This window comes from Zonotrichia leucophrys, chromosome 5 (assembly GCF_028769735.1).
Source record: "Zonotrichia leucophrys gambelii isolate GWCS_2022_RI chromosome 5, RI_Zleu_2.0, whole genome shotgun sequence".
In the NCBI taxonomy this organism is placed as follows: domain Eukaryota; kingdom Metazoa; phylum Chordata; class Aves; order Passeriformes; family Passerellidae; genus Zonotrichia; species Zonotrichia leucophrys.
This window is the reverse complement of record NC_088175.1, coordinates 42,180,111-42,199,742: the sequence shown is the minus strand read 5'-3', so window position 1 is coordinate 42,199,742 and position 19,632 is coordinate 42,180,111. Positions and strand designations below refer to the sequence as shown.

At 40.6% G+C, this 19,632-nt stretch overlaps 1 protein-coding gene across 1 annotated transcript in view; it reads right to left on the bottom strand.

The window, feature by feature from the left end:
• Positions 1-19,632, bottom strand: part of KCNQ1 (potassium voltage-gated channel subfamily Q member 1) — a 330,631-nt gene that overhangs the window by 271,682 nt on the left and 39,317 nt on the right. Inside the window, exon 2 of the mRNA XM_064715126.1 lies at positions 18,122-18,212. Coding sequence (XP_064571196.1) covers positions 18,122-18,212 — 91 coding nt within the window. The remainder of the gene's footprint in view (positions 1-18,121; positions 18,213-19,632) is intronic.

Genomic DNA, 19,632 nt, shown 5'->3' with positions numbered 1-19,632 from the left:
TTGCCAAATGTGTGTTGAAATGCACTTAATAGAAGACAGACACATTGCACTACTCTAATTCTTAATTAACCACCAGTTTCTAAAACATACATATAGCTTTTAAAATCCACCTGTTTTGATTCATCTAATGCCATGCACTACAGCAAGACAGAAATAAAACACATTATTTAAAGCTTTCTGGAGCAGTACATTTGTCAACAATACTTGATCAAAGCATTTGCTTTCACTGTACCATATTTATTTAACTACTAGTGCTTATTTTAGTCCATATAAAGAGTTCTGAAGAACATAACCTGAGTAGATGCCAGAAGAATGCAGCTTTTAAACATAACCTTACATTCAAAGAGCAAAATCAAGCTCTAACAACATAAACAAGCAAAATTCTCTCATATACACAAACCTTTCCTGTGTGATTTTCTTTTCTTTTTTGAAAGATTTAGTGGCAAAGCCAGGATCTAAGTATTTTCCATGATAAATAATTGAGAAGACAGTAGAAAAACTCACATGTGGTTGCTGCTATTCAGCAAAAGCTATTTAAATGCATCTAAAATTTTTACTTTATTATTTTATTACCAGAAAATTGAGCACTTTACATCAGGGTAGGTTTCGTTGGCTTCTGTGAGGGTTGTCTTCTTGAGGTCAAGTCGTTTAAGAGGGGTTAGTTTGGTTTTTAAATCTGGTGTGTTTATCTGTTTACCAGAATCACATTCTCACACTTCAAGGTGTTTTCTGACTTTATTACATAGGGCTGGACACCCTTTATAGGGCTACACCCTATGTGGATACCATCAAAGTCACTCCCTTCCTCAACTGGTCAGGAGAGAGAAAATACAAGGTTCCTGGGTCAAGATAAGGACAGGGAGAGATCAATCACCAGTTACTGTCTTGGGCAGAACAGACTCCACTTGGGGAAATCAGTTTAATTTATTACCAATCAAATTAGAGCAAGACAATGAGAAATAAAACCAAATCTTGAAACACTTTCCAGTCACCCCTCCCTTTTTCCAAGGCTGAACTTCACACTCAAATTCTCTGCCTCCTCCCTGCCAGAGAGGCAGGGGAACCCCAGGAATGGGGACTGTGGCCAGTTCATCACCATTGTTTCTGTCCTTTTACACATTTATTGTGTAGAAAGACGAAACCAGAGTTCTTCACTCTGAATCAGCAGCAATGCTGCACTGAACTGGATAAGATCAGTAGTTCTGTGAATTACAAAGCTCCACAAATGGCCACAATTTTATTTCAATGGCACTGCAAAATACAACCAGTAGGAAACCTGGATTTAAAAACTTTTCCCATTCAAGGAAGGAATAAGCACCTGTAGTTCACCATTTAAATTACAAGTGAAACCTTTGTATATACTTAACTTAACAACAGTGCAGCAAGTATTGACATTTAGAGCTTACAAATGCATTTTCAAGACTGATCTGGTCCACATATCTTCATGGCATAGCAGGCAGGGAGGATTATAACAAAATGAGCTAAAAATTCTGGTTTTCATCTGACTTCAAGGTTTGTCATGTTTCACAGGGTTTGCACTGCTAATAATAAATCTGTCCTTGACAGCAGAGTTAATCACACCAGATGAACACAGACTTCACCATGCAGGTGAAGATCTGAAAGATGCTCCAAATGTCAGGTGGGATCACACATGAGACTTTCAGGGACAGCTCCTGACCCACAGAGGCATCCACCTGCTCAGGCTCATGAGGGTCACCTCTCTAAAGGCTTGACATCAAGCCCACTCTTAGCGCCAATCCAAGCAGCAGCACTACAGGGAGGGCAATCAAAACAAATACAACGCATCATTCTTCAAAGCAAATCCTAAAAGAAAGTTTCATGCAGCTTTTCCAGACTCCTCCACTCGCAGTGTATCTCTCCTTTGGAGTTATAGTAAAAGGAAGTTTTGTACAATTCCACCTCACACGCAGATGTGGCAGTCCAGGAATCAAAAGGAAGCTTACAAATATTTTTGTTTCTTCTAGACAAAACCAAATCTCCTCAAACCAGACTGCAAAGAGCAAAGGTCTTTGCAAACATAGTAAATGCCTTCAGCTACTTAAAAGGCAATGTTTATTTTACTTCAAAGATTTTTAGACTAAATTACTTTAAAGCAAAAAGTGCAAGCAAAATACCTGGTCTCCTTTTCTTTCCCAAACTCTTAAAACATGCCAGTTGGTCTAGACCTACATATCCCAGGCTAACATAAATAAGTGCATCTTTCATGAAATTTATTTCACAAACAGGAGCTAGACCACTAGACAGAAGCAGCAGCTATGTTTTAAACATTCTGGCATCCCTTTTCACCCCAGTTTCCGTTTCCCTGCACCTTCCTTTTGATCTGGGCCCCACCCTGGGAGTCAGTCATCTTCCCTGGGGGAGGAAGGCTGTGCTGGCACAGCTCAGCTCTGCCAGATGTTTTGAGGGAAGTTGCATTGCCTCGCTGCTACTTGCTCGAGAGACAGAGGAGATATTGCTCTGGGCGAAGCTTCCTGTCCATTGGCTCTGGTGGAGCTTTCCAGCTTCTGAATTAAACTAAGCAGCCAACCCACAGAAGAAAACATAGTGAGGGTGAATGAGAAGAGATCCTGTTTGTTTGATGGTTTGGACTTGTATCATTAGTGTCAACAGGTAATTTGTGATTTACAAAACAAGCACAGATCTGGGGAAGTGTCCTTCAGTCAGTCCAGCCTCCTACTGCTTTCATTCTTCAATACCTAATTCTCCATACTGTATTTGGGCCCAGATGACAAAGGGGCCCTCATTTACAGCCAGCTCCCAGGCACCACCAGGAGCACATGAAATAGGTGCAGCAATCACAGAAGCACGTTCTTCAAAGCTCACAGGAAGCCCAGGGTGGGTGTGAATTTTTCTCTTGCTCAAGGACAGGCTTGCCTTCTTTCTTCCAAGGTATTCTCCACCTAGAGCAGCGTGAATTAAATACAGCACATTCCCAGAAAAGCCTGGGAGCCATAAAGGCTCTGCAGGAGGCAGAAGGCAGACTGGAAATTCTAATAACACTTAGTACATTAACTATTACAGATTTTTCTTTCAAGAACTGACTTTGTCAGGGAGGGTGAGAACCAGCTGTAGACTCTAATGCTTGTTCTTTGTCTTTCCTGTAATCATATCTTATCATTCCATACTTTGGCCTTTCTTCTTTAAATCATTAAAGGAGACTGGAGAACTGCTTTTTTTGGAATTGGCCCATGAAATAAAAAGCTATATATTCATCTTAGAGACATGCTCAAGCATAATCCCACAACTTTCTGCTGTACTATCATTTTCCTGACTTCTGACGTGAAGACAATGAATCCAGTAGTCTGGCACAGTTTAACATGTGATACAGTTTAAACAAAATTTCTCTTGGGAAAAGGTTTGTCTGGTGACATTGACAGCACTAGTGGCTGACCCCTAGGGAAGTGGGACAGCCACACACAGATGGGAAATAGCCAGGAAGGGACTACATGGAGGCACTGAAACATTAGACCCTACCTCGTGGCTGAAAACTCAAGTGCGAGGTCCAGATGCTAAAGTCTGAATGTGTTAGCATCACTTCTGGGGAACTGATACTAAGTGACAGATAGATTATGTTACATAAAGTTCGATTTCTGGCTGCCCACAATGGCAAACAATTCAAACAAAGGCCTGATAAGCTACTGACAATAAATAAATCAAAGTAAAAAAGCACGCTGCTTTGAAACTTTAGCCTTACAGCCAGAACATTACAGTAAGCTCGTTTGTTAAAAGAACTGCTTGATTTTTACCTAATACTACTTTACCAAAGCAACTGAAAATTATTGATTGCTTCTGTTATGAAGTGAGATGAATAAAAACCTAAGAGACTACAAATAAGAAGCCTTCTTTGTTCTGTGTATCACTTCTGCTATGCTGGTCAGTCAGATGCCATTGTTTTTCCTACTGCTCCCATGGCACTGCGAAATAAAAGAAATGAAGTGGTACAAAACAAAAATATTTCCCAGGATTTTTACTGACTGTTTTCAGCCTTATATCTAGGACTAATAATAAGTAAGAAAAACAGTAGCAGTTCTAAAGAACTCCCCACCCTGTTTTAATTTTTGCTTTAAAATGTTCATAATACCTTGGGTTCAATTTTCATTTTGGAAATTCAATTTTCATTTTTGTTTTAAAACGTTCACAATACCTTGGGTCCTGGAGCCTTTTAAGATTAGGGCTGGGATTAGTATTTACACAGAAATTACTAAAAAGCATTTTAATTTTAAAAAGCTGACAGGCAAGCAAAGTTGTACTGCACATGAGAGCCTAGATGCACTTCAGGAAGGCAATAGAAGCTCCTCCCAAATTTTAATTGACATTGGCTCTGTATTTGGATTCTCCATGCCTTGTAGACTGCTTCAGTCAGTAATGATTTTTAAGTTCAAGCTAGAGAAAGAATGATGAAAGATACAGTTCCATGATGAAATTTGCAATTCATTCAGAAATTAAAATACTCAAGAAGTCCCTATTCCAAGAGATAAACAGACGTGACATTTCATCCCTCATCCAAGCTACCTGACATTACTTCCTCCACTTCTGACACCTTTGCATGAAATGTTTCACTGACAGCATCCACCACCTTCCGCCAACTCTTTAAAGCAAATAGTTTTGCTGAAGTGAAAGAGCTCTAACTCAACATCTCTTTTAAATAGTAGGAAGAATTAAATACCTGTTACCAACACTTTGTCAATGCCTCAAAAAATTAGAAAGCAGTGAGAAAGAAACAGCTGTTTCAAGGAACAGACAACTCAGGTTTCTCAGGTAACTCATCAGAAATGTTTCTCCTGCTTGCCTCCTTTTCTCCATAATGAACCAATGTTTTTCCATCGAACACCAAGACTATTTGTTATGCCCTCCTGCACTTTTATTCCATTCTGTGTTCCAAGAGGCACAGCAGCAGAATATCCCACTTCTCACCTACTATTTTCCAGATGTTCACCATACCAGATGTAAGTAGCAATAATCCACACATTTGTGGGAAAACTACAGCAACTACAGAGCTGAAGAGTTGTTACATTAAAAAAAAAAAAAAACATTATCTGACTCTACTTAATAGAGATTTAAAGTGCCAGAGGATATTTTTCTGAATAATCACTGATTCCCTTTTCCTAACAAAAAGCACTAGCAATGCTGCAGGGAGAAAATGACCAAAACTCCTTACCCTCTATATTTACAAACACTAGTCTCTTCTTTCCAAGTAAAAGCTAATTACAGACACAAAATCAGAAGAAATCAGCAATTGGGGCACAGATCACAGAATGGTTTGGGTTGGATGGGACATTAAAGATCATCTCTTTCCAACCTACCTGCCATGGGCAGGGACACTTTTCACTAGACCAGGTTGCTCAGAGCTCCATGCAGCCTGGCCTGGAACACTGCCAGGGATGGAGCATCCATAATTTCTCTGGGCAACCTGTGACAGTGCCTCACCACCCTCATAGTAAAGAATTCCTTCCTAATATCCAATCTAAACCTACTCTGAGTTTGAGGCCATTCCTCCCTGTTCTGCCATTATATGCTCTTGTGAAAAGTCCCTCTGCATCTTTCCTGTAGGTTCCCTTTAGGTACTGGAAAACCACAATTAGGTCACCCCAAGCCTTCTCTTTTCCAGACTAAGTAAAGCTAATTCTCAGCTTTTCCTCCTAGGGAAGGAGCTCTGACCATCTTCTTGGACTCATTCCCACAGGTCCATGCCCTTCCTGTCCTGGGTGAGAGCGGGGTGCAGCACTGCAGGTGAGCTCTCACCAGAGCAGAGCAGAGGGGCAGGATCCCTCCTTTGACCTGCTGCCCTGGGCTGTGAGTGCTCATTACACGACCATGAAGATATGACTTGATTTTAAAGACAGAAACACCCCTACACAAAAGCTACAAAATAAATGGAGCTGCCTGGGACTAGAAAGCTAACGGTCCCTTGTGTCTGAACACTCAGAAACCAGAGTTCAGCTGCTTTCCAAAAGTCAAATCAACCCACGAAACAGGAGATTCTCCTAATCAGAATTTCTCTTAATGTCTTCACTAGCATTTCAGTACCATGGTTTGCTGACCTTGACAAAGTAAAGATTGACAGACTGCCTGTTTGTTTTGGGAATTGTTCGACAGAATGGGCACAGTGTGCATTTTTGTGTGACTTGATGCATGGCTGAGCTTCTCACCTCTGACTCATCAGCCATTAACCTGACATAATCAATTAAGAAGAGGAAAGGAAATTTCACATTTTGCTATACTACTTGAAAGCATTTTTTCTACATTGTAGCATGGAGTTTCCTAGTTCTGTTGCCAAAATATAAATACAGGTCTCTGTTTACAAAGTTATTAATTTCAATTACTGCTACAAACTTCTGCTGCTTAAAAGGTCTACAAGATCTCAGATCTATTGCCTCCACCTTACCTAAAGTATCACAAATGTATTTGCAAGCACATACCATTGTAAAGTTGACTTGTATAGTCAGAACACTGCCCCTAATTTTCTTGAATTTTTTTTCCTTGTGCATGAGATAACTTCCTAAGACAGTTCAGAATTAGGAGTAAGGGAAGAATTATTTCTTTAAATCCTTTTCAACTCTGTTTGCTTTAAAAAGGTGCATGACTCACAGTGGTTAAATATTTAACTGTTTCACTAATGAGCTGAATCCTAACATGTGAGTATGAAAACACGTGTCATTGCAGCTGAAAAATCCCACTCGTATCCAAGGAGCATTTAAAAAATTTTAGATATATATAAATACCTATAGAAACACATGTTAGGAATCTATAAGGTAAGTTGCTGTTTTAAGACTATTCTACACACACATTTAGTATTCTGTGTGGAGAATGTGGGAGTTGGGGCTTGGTTGCGTGGGTATTTTTTTTCCCTTTTTATCAAAAAAATTGCACTAATTCAACCCCAAATGTGCCTGTTATTGCATTAATAATTATGATGACATAATAGTACAATTATACCCTGTGGGACTAGGCTACACTGACATGTGCAACCACGTGCCCACCATCAGTTCAAAGACAGAAAGAGATGGAAGATACTGCCCCACCCTGCAGCTCATTCCTGCACTTCTCATCTTGGAGATTGCCACCCACAGAGCTGAACAACGGTAACCTGCTGTGGAACTGCTCTTGGCCCTCTTTGTTACCACCACAGCAGGTTTAACCATCTTTGGTGGCAAAAATAAAAAAGGCTTTCTGGGGCAGCTGGGCACTGCAGCAGACCAAGAAAGTGAACACAGTCCAGTTCTGGGCAGTGGTAAATCCCACGGAGGGCCCAGAGCAAAGAGCTAGCAGACTGCTTCTTAAGATTCCCAGAGAGACATGCATCTGCAAACCTACCTGCACCCTGTCTGTTCTAGCTGAGCTTGAACAAAACAGCTTTTGTTTGTGGAGATGGCCCAGCTGCCAACTCAGGTTCAATAACCAGCTCTGGATTATGGCAGGCAGGTCTAGACCTGCAGGATCAACTTAATCTCAGCCAAGTTGGCCTCAATCAGCTGTCAGGGCTGCTGTCCTGCAGCAAAACAGATGAAAAACAAACATAAAATGCTACTTAACTCATTATTCAGTCAAATCAATACATGAGAGGCACAAGCTCCAGTGTGCAAAATAAGGACCAAAATCTCAGCTTTTGGGGGACAAAAGAAACACCAAATCAAAGCCTTCACAGTTCTAAGTTAAGAAATGAGACAAGAAGTTGAATATATTTTCCTTTTCAGTGTTGTGACTGCTGAGGCCCATCACTCAACCAGAGTGCCTGGAGCAGGCCACAGCTGGGACTTGTGGAAGTCGTGTTTTCTGTGCCTCAGAGCCTGGCTGTGCAAGAGCCCACTCAGAACTTCCTTCCCCTTACATTTCCAACCACTTTGTTTGGGCTGCAAAGCCTGTGTGGGTAGGAGCTATCTTTCAGAGCACGTGGCTCCACACACTACTAGGTGCTATACTCAAATCTTTCAGGCAGGGCTGTAATGGAAACAACAATAATGTCCTTTCTCAGAAGAATAACACATGAGTCTGCTTGTAAATTGTGTTGCAGATAAAGTTTCCATCACACTTTTAACTATCAAAAGCTAACAAATCTTACTCTACAGTTCCACAAACAGTTTAAGCCAGAACTGCTGCCAAAAGAAGCAATCTCATCTGGCCAAAAAAAAGGTTAATTTGAACCCATCTGGGTTCTCCAAGGCAATTGACAACAGAGCTGCATAAATGCTTGTGTTGGCAGAAGGAATGGAGCAGCAGGATCATTTCTTCAGGTGGCAGTGCCAGTTTATGTAGGCTGAAACCCCCTCTTGAAAGTCCAGCCTGGGTTCTCTGAAGGATTTATCTCACAAAGCCAACTTAGAGTGGAAAAAGCTATGGATCACCCGATCTTACACATAAAACTGCTAATATTCACCTCCCAAGAACGCTGCAAGGTTAAGCACACTCGTGTTTGTAAGGCATTACAGAAGTAAGATTAGTAAATATTTAATTTTCTCTCCTCCCTTTCCTCCGCCTTGGCCACTGAGTATAACTCATTCTGAGCTCCAAATACTAAATCAATGACTTGGAGCAGCTCCTAGAAGGTAGCTGTCAAGCTCCCTGCCTGTGGGCCAGATGGAGGTCAGTCATCACACACACGCAATCCAACTAGAAACTGCTCTGCAGTGCTGCAGCCAAAACAGCACCTAAATGCCTAGTGCACCCACCCGTGCTGCAGGGAACCCTGGAACAGACAAATCACCTCCACAGCAGACACCCCTTCTCACCTTGATCTGGGGAACAGCTGCAGAGGGATAAAGGACAAGTAAATCAACTCCTTCTGCAGGCGTTCCACGTGTGAACACATCCTGTCAAACTGACAGAAACAACAGCAAAAAGGAGAGTTTCTGAAAGGTGCCTAAATAAGGATGTTAACAACATGCTGGAGGAAAAAAAGAGGCCAGCCTCAGTGTGATTAGCATAAGGGAAACCATCAAAGTGAGGCAGCACACAGCTTGCTTTCACAGACTGGGTGTGAAAACAGGCCTTTTGGTTATTTTGTTAGTACTTCAAAGTCTGGCTGTTTCTGAGAGCCAGTAACAGCTCTGGGTTCCCTGATCTATGGGTTAGGTGGAAATACCTGATGTAAGCAATGCACTAAGGCACAGGTCCCTGAAATCAGTGATCAGTGGGGATGGCTGAGCAGTGCAGAGGTTTTAGGACATTTATCCCAATATTTGGCATATATATATATAATATATGGTCCCTAGAGGGAACTCAGAAGGCTACAGAAGTCACTCTGCTGCAGAGCCCCTGGCTGCTGTGGCTATCAGGGCACACGGGCACCCATCCCTGTTCACTCCCAAGGCACGGGACATGCCACGAGCAAGGAGAGGAAAACGCAGCATGTGGCAGCTCCCTGGGCTATCCAGACTTCTCCAGCAGCTCAGTGCAAACACCATGTTCTGAGCTCCACAATTAAATTCATTTCTTTTATGAGCTGAGATAAAATGTAAATGCCCATGCTAATACTACTAGCCACTGAATCAACAGCTCTTATAAACTTTCACAAGGCCCTTCTGATTACTGAGATAAAGTAGAACTGGGCCTCATAGTACAACAGGAGCAATCCTAGAAACCCTTTGTGCGAGACAAGTTTAACACAACTCATGCTTCAGTCACAATGACATTTTTTTATACCAACAAAATAAAAGTAAATTAGATAAAAATACATTTAAAACATTAAATGAGAGATAAATACAGTTTGGAGTTACATAAATCAAATTCATGCTTCCTAGGTTACCCCTAAGTACAAGCAGACTCTGTTGAAGAAATCTTTCCTATTACATCCTGATCCTGTTAATATTTATGCACACAGGAAGCTCCACTGAAGTCATGATGACGACTCACACACACAAAGTTAAACACACTGCACAACTGCGAGTCTCGTGCCATAAAAAGTTCACTTAAAAACGTAGAACATAACTTAGTTGCCTCTGCACATATACATTTAAGAAAAAAACCAGCATACAGTCTTGCCATTTTTCCCCCCTGAAAGGCAAGGGATTACCCCCTTGTCTAGAGCCATGGAATAAACTCTCAGTAGGGCACAATTGCCAGAGGCTCTACTCAATGAAATGAGTACAAATGAAATCCAGCTAGAAGTATTTTTTTCTTTAAATTACTGATGAAAAAAGAAATATTCTATATATAAATACATATGTAAAGAAGCATATACATAAATGCATATGAAGAAGTAAGAGTATTCTCCCATGTTGTTGCTCTCTATCTGTGCACAAAGCCAGATATTTGTCCCTTCTTTCATGGCCTGGCAAATTTCTAACAGGATGTTAATTTACTCATTGTTAATTTACTCATCCTTCCAAGAGCAGTCAGATCTCAGTGCTGAGATGCACTCTGCTCCTGTCAAACACAGAAGTCAAGAAACAAAATAATGAAACTTTTCAGAAAATAAACTCACAGAAGTTTACATTAGAAACTGCCAAGAAAAAGAAAGCCACCAAGAAGTCCAGTTGATTTTGAGTTTTTAGCCAGTTAACTGAACCCACTTAACCCAACACTGCAAAATAAAGTTCCTAATACACTCAATTTATTTTCTCTCTCCTAGCTCCTGGAAGCTCCTTTCTTCTTAGGCACTGGCACTCGCTGTTTTTCTCCACGACAGCTACACCACACCTGCAGAGCCAATTCCAGTTCTGCCTACCAAGGGCCACTTAAAGCCATTCAAAAGCCACCAGCAAGTGACAGCTGGCAAATTCAAACCTGTCTCAGTAGTCTATCATATGTAATCAATTGCAAATAGAACTTCAACAGACTCATCCCATTATTTCCTAGCTAATTCCCCCTGGGAAAACAAGCCAGCAACTCCCACTTTGAATCATGAAGCTAGTTTTGCCCCTGTCCCTCCTCCCAGCTTCTCCCTTTCCCCTCCCTCTGCCTCAGTTCAGGGCCCTCTTTCAGTTTTTGGGCTTGATATCCGTTATGTTATGTCAGCTGTTACACTGCGCTTAAAACAATAGACTCCAGCTGGCTGAGGTCAGATGTGAAAACAAGGACCTAACAAAGCCAGGGACCCTCCAGTTATACTGAAATTGAGATACACACTGAATGTAGCACTTAATGACAAACTACTTTCCAGACATTTGGGCAAAGCATAAAGGAAACACCTGTCACTGCAAACATTACACACTAATCCAGATAAACCCTAAATTTAAAAATCTTTCTTTTCACTGCTTGGCTATAGCATGCACCAGTATTCCACAGCTTTAATTTTATTTTTTTTTCCCTAGATGGAATTTGTATTATTCTGCTTGTTTACTAAAATAATAAATAGTGGGAAATATGTATAATTTCAAAGGAAATAAGTTTGCTATGCTTCTTTTGGAGTTTACCAAGCTGATGTTCCAAGTTTCACATGAATTCATACCCCAGGAAAGTTTAGTCAAAATTTAACCCTTAAGTAGGAAGCTTGACAGAAATGAATAATAAATGTAACTGTGAATGAAACGTGCCATTTTTAGTGATGGCATTTTCTTATCTGCACCTTTGAACACAATTTATTGGAATGTACCTGTTCTTAAAAATAAAGAAACGAACCACTGTGTGAATTATAAAGGCAAATACGAGCTCTTGAGAACACGTGAAAAACTAATAACTCCAGAGAACATATCTCTTACTTATCAAAACCCTGTATCCAGTTTAAAAGCAGCGTTTCCTGAAAGCTTTCACACTGCTGCAGCTCATGCCTGACAAGCTGGGCAGTTCGCTGTGTGCAGAAGGACACGGTGGCACCCTGCTCATGCGGTGTCTGCCAGGGAGGGAAATGCCCGTGTCAGACCCTGCAGACAGCACCCATCCATCCCGGTGCCTGTGCTGGCCACAAACTGTCCCCAGCCCAGCCTGAGCTGGGGCAGTCACTCTGCCCAGAACCCACCTCAGTCTCCAGAGTCAGAGTCCCAAAAAACGCCTGGTGCTTCACAGCCCCCTCACCCCAATGGGGATATAAAAGCTAAATTCCTTCATGCACTGCCATGTAGGTGCTGACTTTATTTTAAATGGCAGCATTAAGTTATGCCACCATGCAACTCCAGGTACAGAAAACGCAGGGAAAGGGATTTTTCTTTTCAAACTTCGTAGAAAAGGCATAAGTACTCAATTTTCTACATCCAAGCCACTCCATTGTGGCAGACTAAAATAAGAATCCAAACCCACAATGTGGGCCTTCTAGATGAAATGTATGGATATACATTAAAAGAGACATAGGTTTTTTCCTATGTCAGCAGTAAAAACTGCTGCTTATTCTTATCATATATATCTAAAGGCCATACCTGGTGGTAACATTAGAGAAATTTAGAAAAATTAACTTTTTCTTTTATCCCAACTGAATAGGAAACATCTAGTAATACCAAGAGTGTACCTGGCAAGGCATAACATATTGGAAGTCTTTCTATGTTTTAACAAGTTTAAGAACTTTTTCTTTCTCCTCCATGCAAACACTTGCCCAATTCATTTCACTGAAAGCATTAATTGTTCTCTTTTTTGTTGTTGTTGTTTTTTTTGTTTTTAAAGGTATCCACATGATGAACAATAAAGTAGACCAAGCTGCATGAATTTTGAGGCTCCACCACAAAGTTGCCAGAGTTTTCACTGGCACCAATGTTTACACAGCCCTTTTCTCCCATCCCTCTCTCCACAAATTATGATTGCTAATTACTCGTATAAAATTCCCCAAGCCCATGTGGAAAAACATTTCTTTATTAATAGTTCATTCCTTCCAAAATATATTTTTATCTAGCAGAGGACACCATCCAAGGTCAGAAGCAGCCGCCCCAGGAGAACACAGCGTGGGGCAATGCTGCCCTCTGCAGATTCTACATGGAAACTCCAGCCCTTTTACCAGGTTTTGTCTTTTAGCACATGTCTAAACAAAACCAGCTCATCTCTCCCTTACTGGTCTTAGCACGCTTTCATTCCATATCACCTCTTCATTCCTCCCTAACTCAGATTGCATCTACACCAAACCAGAGCAAGAGGCTTGTCTTTTTCCTTTTTTTTTAATAAGAAAGCACCCATTTAATGAAATTGGTTCAGCTGTCCCACACAGCCTTATTTCCACTTTAGGAGAATCTGATTTGGCTCCCTTTGACCTGCTCAGAACGGGCATCAAGCAGAATTTAAGCACGTTCACGCAACCTTCTGAACCAAATGAACTAAATCCTTTTAACATCACATTTACATTAAGTGCATAACTCTCTTCTGCAGGCCAGGGGAGTTGACAAGGGATTGCTTTGAGAACAGCTGGAACAAGTTAAGATCTCACTACCAGCAACCTTTCAAACCAGTGCAGCTGATTTTGCAGGGAGGCAGATGAGAAGCCGTCACGTTATCTGCCAGCACAGCCCGGCCACAAACATCACAACCAGGGGATGAATGCAGCCAGAAACACCTGGGTGCACATTTAGGGGAAGGTCCCTGCTCCAGCCATCTTCATACTGTTGCCTCATTAAAAGAAGGGAGGGCAATTTTAATTTCTAATCATGTTTTCTGAGCCTCCAAATCACTCACAGCTGGCATTGTGCCTACAAACTAAAATGTAAAGAAGCCAGCTTTGACTGAAAGCTGGGATTCTCCACATCAGCTGTCAGTGAGTGACTCCCTGGACAGGTCTTTCTGCAGGTCCCACAAAGGAAAAAGATTAAAGACCATAAATCCACCAGACACATCTTCTACACCAGCTGGCCTCACTTTGGGTCAGGCCAGGGGACATTGCTGAGGCTGCAAGGACAAATTTTTCACTTTCTCAGCTACAGCTGTTCTTCAGAGTCTGCAGACTAGATTAATCTGTAGAGCTGTCACCAGGCACCTTTACAGATACTAAATTAATTTTTCAAAAGGATGAAAATGCATCAATGCAGATGGTGAGTCTGCATTTTGGCCTTCTTAAGCAAAGGATATTATCAGGAAAGAAAACTGCTAGAACCACTTTGAAATGTGTATTCTCTGTGAAGACCACCTTCAGAAGCAAAAGCTGTAGGTTTTTCCTCTTTCTCTCTCAAAAGACCCATAAAAAACTCCAGCAAAAAAAAGCCAAGTTTTACACTCAAAACAAAACATTGTATTAAAAAAGCAATATAAACTAGATTTCCTATGGGCCTAGACTCTGTATCAGTTTCTCAGAAGTGTAGGAATAATTTCAATGCCAATAAAGTAAACGTTAATAAACCAAAACTGTTGCCTTTTTATCTTAATTTGTATTTTTTAAAGTTTAAATATTGCTTAATCTCTTCAATAAGAAGTATGCTGAAGTAGAAAAGGAACTTAAAACAGAAGGCTGGAAAGAGTTTATACTTTCATCATAAAAACACAGCTTTTTCTTCTTTTTTTTATTTGGCGGGGATCAATATTGAAATGAGATTCCTACCAGAAAATAGCTTTTTCAGGCACACCAAATATCCCTTGGTTCAGCAGAATATTTAATCCCCTTGGATCAGGCACTCGGATTTTCTTAGATCATGCTGAGATAACAGCATTCTGCTGTGTTCTGGCACCATAAAACCCTTGCTTATGAAAATAAAAGAAAAATACGGCCTCTCTGGGAACATACATCTCTGCACTGCTTTTTTTCCGTAGTTGAGACATTGTAGTCTCAGAATCAATTTCTGCCCTGATACACCACATTCTCTTTATGAGTCACGGCAAAAGCTCTCCCGCACCACTGTTTTACACGGGCCAAGCGCACACAGGGCTCTCCTAAACGATGATGCTTTCACAGCCTTGGCTCCGGCTCCAGCTCACGCTGGGCAAGCGCCAGCGAGGAACTAACTGGAGTCAAACCCCCTCCGACAGCACCATCTAGTGAAAAAAAAAGAGAAAATAAACACATGCAAATTTAAACAGTTTTCACTGCATTCTGGAAACGAACAAAAGGCCAATTCTCCCCTAATCTCCCATTACAACTGCGTTTAGGTATAGCTTTCATCAAGGCCCTTTGCCTCGTGAAGTGTGGTGACAAGCAGAGAAAGATTCAGCGGCTAATTGTAAGCTTTTTGTCTAAATCTGGAACGCCACTTGGAACACATTTAAACTTGCCCCTGCTTATTTTTCCAATGCTAAGCTTGTGCTTTTCTTGCTTTTATGAGAAACAGAAGTGTTTTTTAATGCTTTTAAATTATTGATAGCATAACATCTTTTGTTTCGTGCTGTGCTCGTGGGAGATGATATTTTAAGACAAGCAGCTCCAGAATAAAATAAATTAATATATTTGGATATACTACAATATATTTTTAATATACTTCACAAAATTGTTTTTTTCCACCCAGTTTCCAATTGAAACTGCCACAACATATAATCTCAACAACTTTTATAGTTTTTATTTTTATGTTATTGTAATATCTTGTATGACTATATTAGTAAAGCATGAAATTTCTTCTTCATGAAAAAGGGCACACAGCTTCTATCTGTAACTTCAATGTGACCAGGCTCCCTGCTTTCAAAAGGACTACCTGCTGAAATTATGCAGGTGCTCAGATCTTTTACAGGGTCAAAGCCAAACACTTGGGCTATTTGGAGGAAATAAAGCAGTATAGCTATTGTGAGTGCTTTTAATAGTCTTGTTTAATTAGTTTTCCAGTCAGGAGGAGGAGATTCTGTTCTTTTCCCAATGCATATCTTCAATGCCATGCAACTCCAGTTTCATGGGCTTACTTGAGGTCTCAAACCACAAACTCTACATGACCAAAGTTCCTTCATTCTCAGTTAAAGCCCAAGCAAAAGCCATCTCCAGGATTCCCATACTCCTGGTAGGTTGCTGGTACTCTGCTGCCCCTTTGAGCTCTGTCTCATTTAGTATTATTTTGTCAATCAAATTGCTTGCCTTCCTTTGCTCATCTACAATGACAATTTTATCTACTTGAATTGTCTGGCTCTAAATAAAGATCGTTACTGTCAAATAATTAAAAATCCTTCTATAGACACAATAAAGAAATTAATTCCTACTGCAGAGCAGTAGAAAGGGTGCTCTCCTAAGCTTTCTGTTCTCCTTACAGCATCATTTGGAAGCTTGCACTCTGTCTCTTCCAGTTTTGTGCCTTAATCCCTACGTGCTGGTACACTTTATTTTACTTCCTTCTTGCCATTTTGCAGACTCTCTGCAACCAGCCCTCTGTGATTAAATCTCCCCCTAAGAACTCAGTTACATCTACTTTTGGCAACTTGTAAAAAGTAAACAAAAGTAAAACAACTTATTTGACTTTAAGGTAGCTGACTACCTTAAAATCTCTTAAGGAACAGGAGAATAGGAAATTTCACTGGGTAGATGCCAACAGGAATGAGATTCTGACATTTATGTTTGTGTTTCAAGATGCCACAACCCCTTGGAAAGTCCCACTGAAACTGGATGGAGCAGAGAGCACATTAGCCCATCTACTGCTTTGGATGGATGGCTCCCCATAATCCCCACAGGTTTCATCGAAGTTACCACAGTTAATCCTTTAAGAAAACAGCATCAGCCTCTGCCAATACTGAACAGACAGACAACTGCTCATTTCCTGTGAAACCCATGCCAGTAGGATTTCAAATTTAGAAATTAACCACAGTTTTTCTCACTGTGCAGAACAGGAACACTGATACATCATTCACCAATTCCCTCACTACTTAGAGAGGATATTAATACAGAACAGCAGAAATACACAATACTGGATGTTCCACACACTGTGTAATCCTGAATGTGTTGCATGCACTTTACACTGCCAGATACAAACAACACACACTGAACACAGGATGAACAAACCAAAACAAGCCCCATGATTTCACAGGGTGGGGGCAGAGAATGAAACCTTGCTAGTTATGTTGACACCGAAGTTGTTTCACTGAGACAACACACATGTCTAATACTATGATATATTGCAAAGGTGAGTGAGACATTACCAGGAGTTAAATTCATCACAGACATTGGCAGAAGTTATGGATAAAAAAAACTGCTAGTGATAGAGTAAAAAAACCCAAAACAAATTAAATCTGTACAAAAGAGGAAATGGCAAACCACAAAACATTGTACTGAATGCATAAATAAATGTATGGATGCTCTTATCTGGCACTAGTTACGTTACACTTAGGAGTTCAAACATCTTTAAAGTTAGTTAAAAATTATATACAGGAATGAAAGCACTTAATGCAGAGACAGTATGATTGACACTAAATTTAATATGCTATATTCCTATTCTTACAGCATTCATATTAGCTATAGAACCTTGACATATGTAATAGATAATTAGACAAAAATTATTAGAATTTATGGGGATCTAAAGTGAACTTTTTAATGCGAATAGTGGCAATACACTTATTGATATTACTGAAGCATTGCTACAATGCTGGTTTTGAACAAACATTTAAATTGCTAGTTAGCATTTTCTCTATAAAGTGACGGTGTTTCCACAAGTTAAATAATGGTCATTTATTTATAAACACAAAAAATCAATTATTTAGCAGGGGGTATCCCACTAGTGAGGTAACAACAAATTCATGAAAAGTTTGGATGTTTAAAATCATGCCTCTCCAACCTCAAAACTAAGTCTCTTCAATGAAACCTAGGCTGGCAGGACCAATTACTGCTGAGGCATTTGTTGATACATCTATGCTGCAGCACTGGTGTACTACAACCATGGTGACTGTGTTTTCTCTACTGAAGGGAAAGAGCATAAGACAGGTAGAGCCACTTGTCTTAAAATCAATGGACATAAGTTTTCCATTTCTGAAACAAAGCTGGATATGACACCAGCTAAATTAAAGGACTTCCACTTAGTTTTTTTCCCCTGCTGTGGCCAGGTGTCTGGTCTTCACTATGGCTGAAAAAAGTATTAATCCAAGCAATAGGAGGGATTCAAGCTTAATTAGAATAACTGTATGTGTTGGGCACAGCACAGGTGTCCTCAGTACAGGCCATAGAGGGTACACCACCTCATTTTTGGGTTACCATGACTTTTAGAATTTCTGTAGTTTGCAGATTCATTAAGGAAAAGCAGAAAAGTCTCTTGTCAATTAAACCACAAGGTGCATTTTGTTTGATATGGTGTTAGCTCAGGAGATCAGAATTTGCACATTGAGAACAAACACACATCAATCACATTAATGTCCATGTACATACCATCCAAAATAGTGTCCCTGTAGCAAGAGCTGCATACTGCTCAATTGTAGAAAGCACACTGAAGATAAGGCATATCAGCACAATAAGGAAGCTGCAAATTAAAAGAAATTACACAATTAAAATAATGTAATTCAGTGTAATAACCTATGGGGAGAATAGATAATTATGCTATCACAAATCATCTGTTTACAGTGAAATGTCATTGGTATTGGATTATCCCTAAACACAGCTGGTAAGTGTTGCATGATCCTGCTTCCTGTTTGATAGTTTATTTCTCTTCAGACACTGAGGTTTGGGATTGGACATTATCAAATGAAACCATATGGCAAAACTAGCTTTAGCCCACCTCCAAGATTTGCTGTTTCCTGGCCCCTTGTGGAAAGAGCATTCCTTGCTCTTTTTTATTTTGAGGACTACTTTGGCTGAATCACCACACAACCTCCAAGCATGTTTCAAATATTTGCCTTTTTGCTGATCCAAAGCCCAATAAACTGGGGGGAAAAAAATCACAGCTAAGCCAAAGTTTAATAGGCCGTGGTATATGGTCTTTTATAATTGATCCCTAAAAGACCCCAAATAAATAAAGTCTGACATTTGGCATTTGAAACACAACCTAGGTCTGATTCCACCGAATTCCAAACCCCTGCCATGGGCAGTCACCTAAACCAGGCTGATCAGAGCCCCACACAGGCCGGCCTTGAACACTTCCAGGGATGGGGCTGACACATTTGTCCATAGGGAGATGGTCCTGGTTTCCAACGTGAGATCCGGCACAGCCAGGGAAGCAGCCCAGCTGTCTGCAACCTCCCAGAAATGCTCTTCCCCCACGTGGGGAGCAAGGCTGCTCAGCCCTGCAGCCTCTGCCTTCAAAGCCCTTCCCTGAGCAGCTTCCGCTGCCCCCCACCCCACAGGACTGCTGCTTCCCCTAAAGGATGTATTACCCCTGGGAAGAAAACCATGCAGCACCCAGACTGGGTGCTATCCACTGCTAGCCATGGGCAGCTTCCAGCTCCCAAAGAACTGCATGTTCCTTTGAAAAACACAATGCAAGCAAGCAGCAAGAATGAAAACATCCACTTGTTAAACACCACGTTAGTTTTTAGGGCTATTTCTCACAATTCTCTTGAGACAAGCAACACCAATCCTTTGTGCTCAATTAAAACTTGCTGCAAAATCAAATAACTAAATCACTCATCCTGTTAGGCATCTCTAAAACAGTTAACAATCTTCTAACTCAAAAAAAAAAAAACCCACAACAAAAGAGGACTGACAGAATGAATAAAACTGAACTCAAGAGAAGTATTAAACCAGGACATAAGACTGACATAGCTCAGCTGAAGTCACCCAGAGCCTCTGCCTTTATGCACAGAAGTGAGCACTTCTTTGGGTGGATCTTTTGAAAGACCGAGCACTCAAGAAAACAAAACAGTGTTAATGCCGACATAAGCTACACCCCTAATGATTGCTTCATGATAAAGTGTATGCAAGTCCAAAGCACACACAAAAAATGA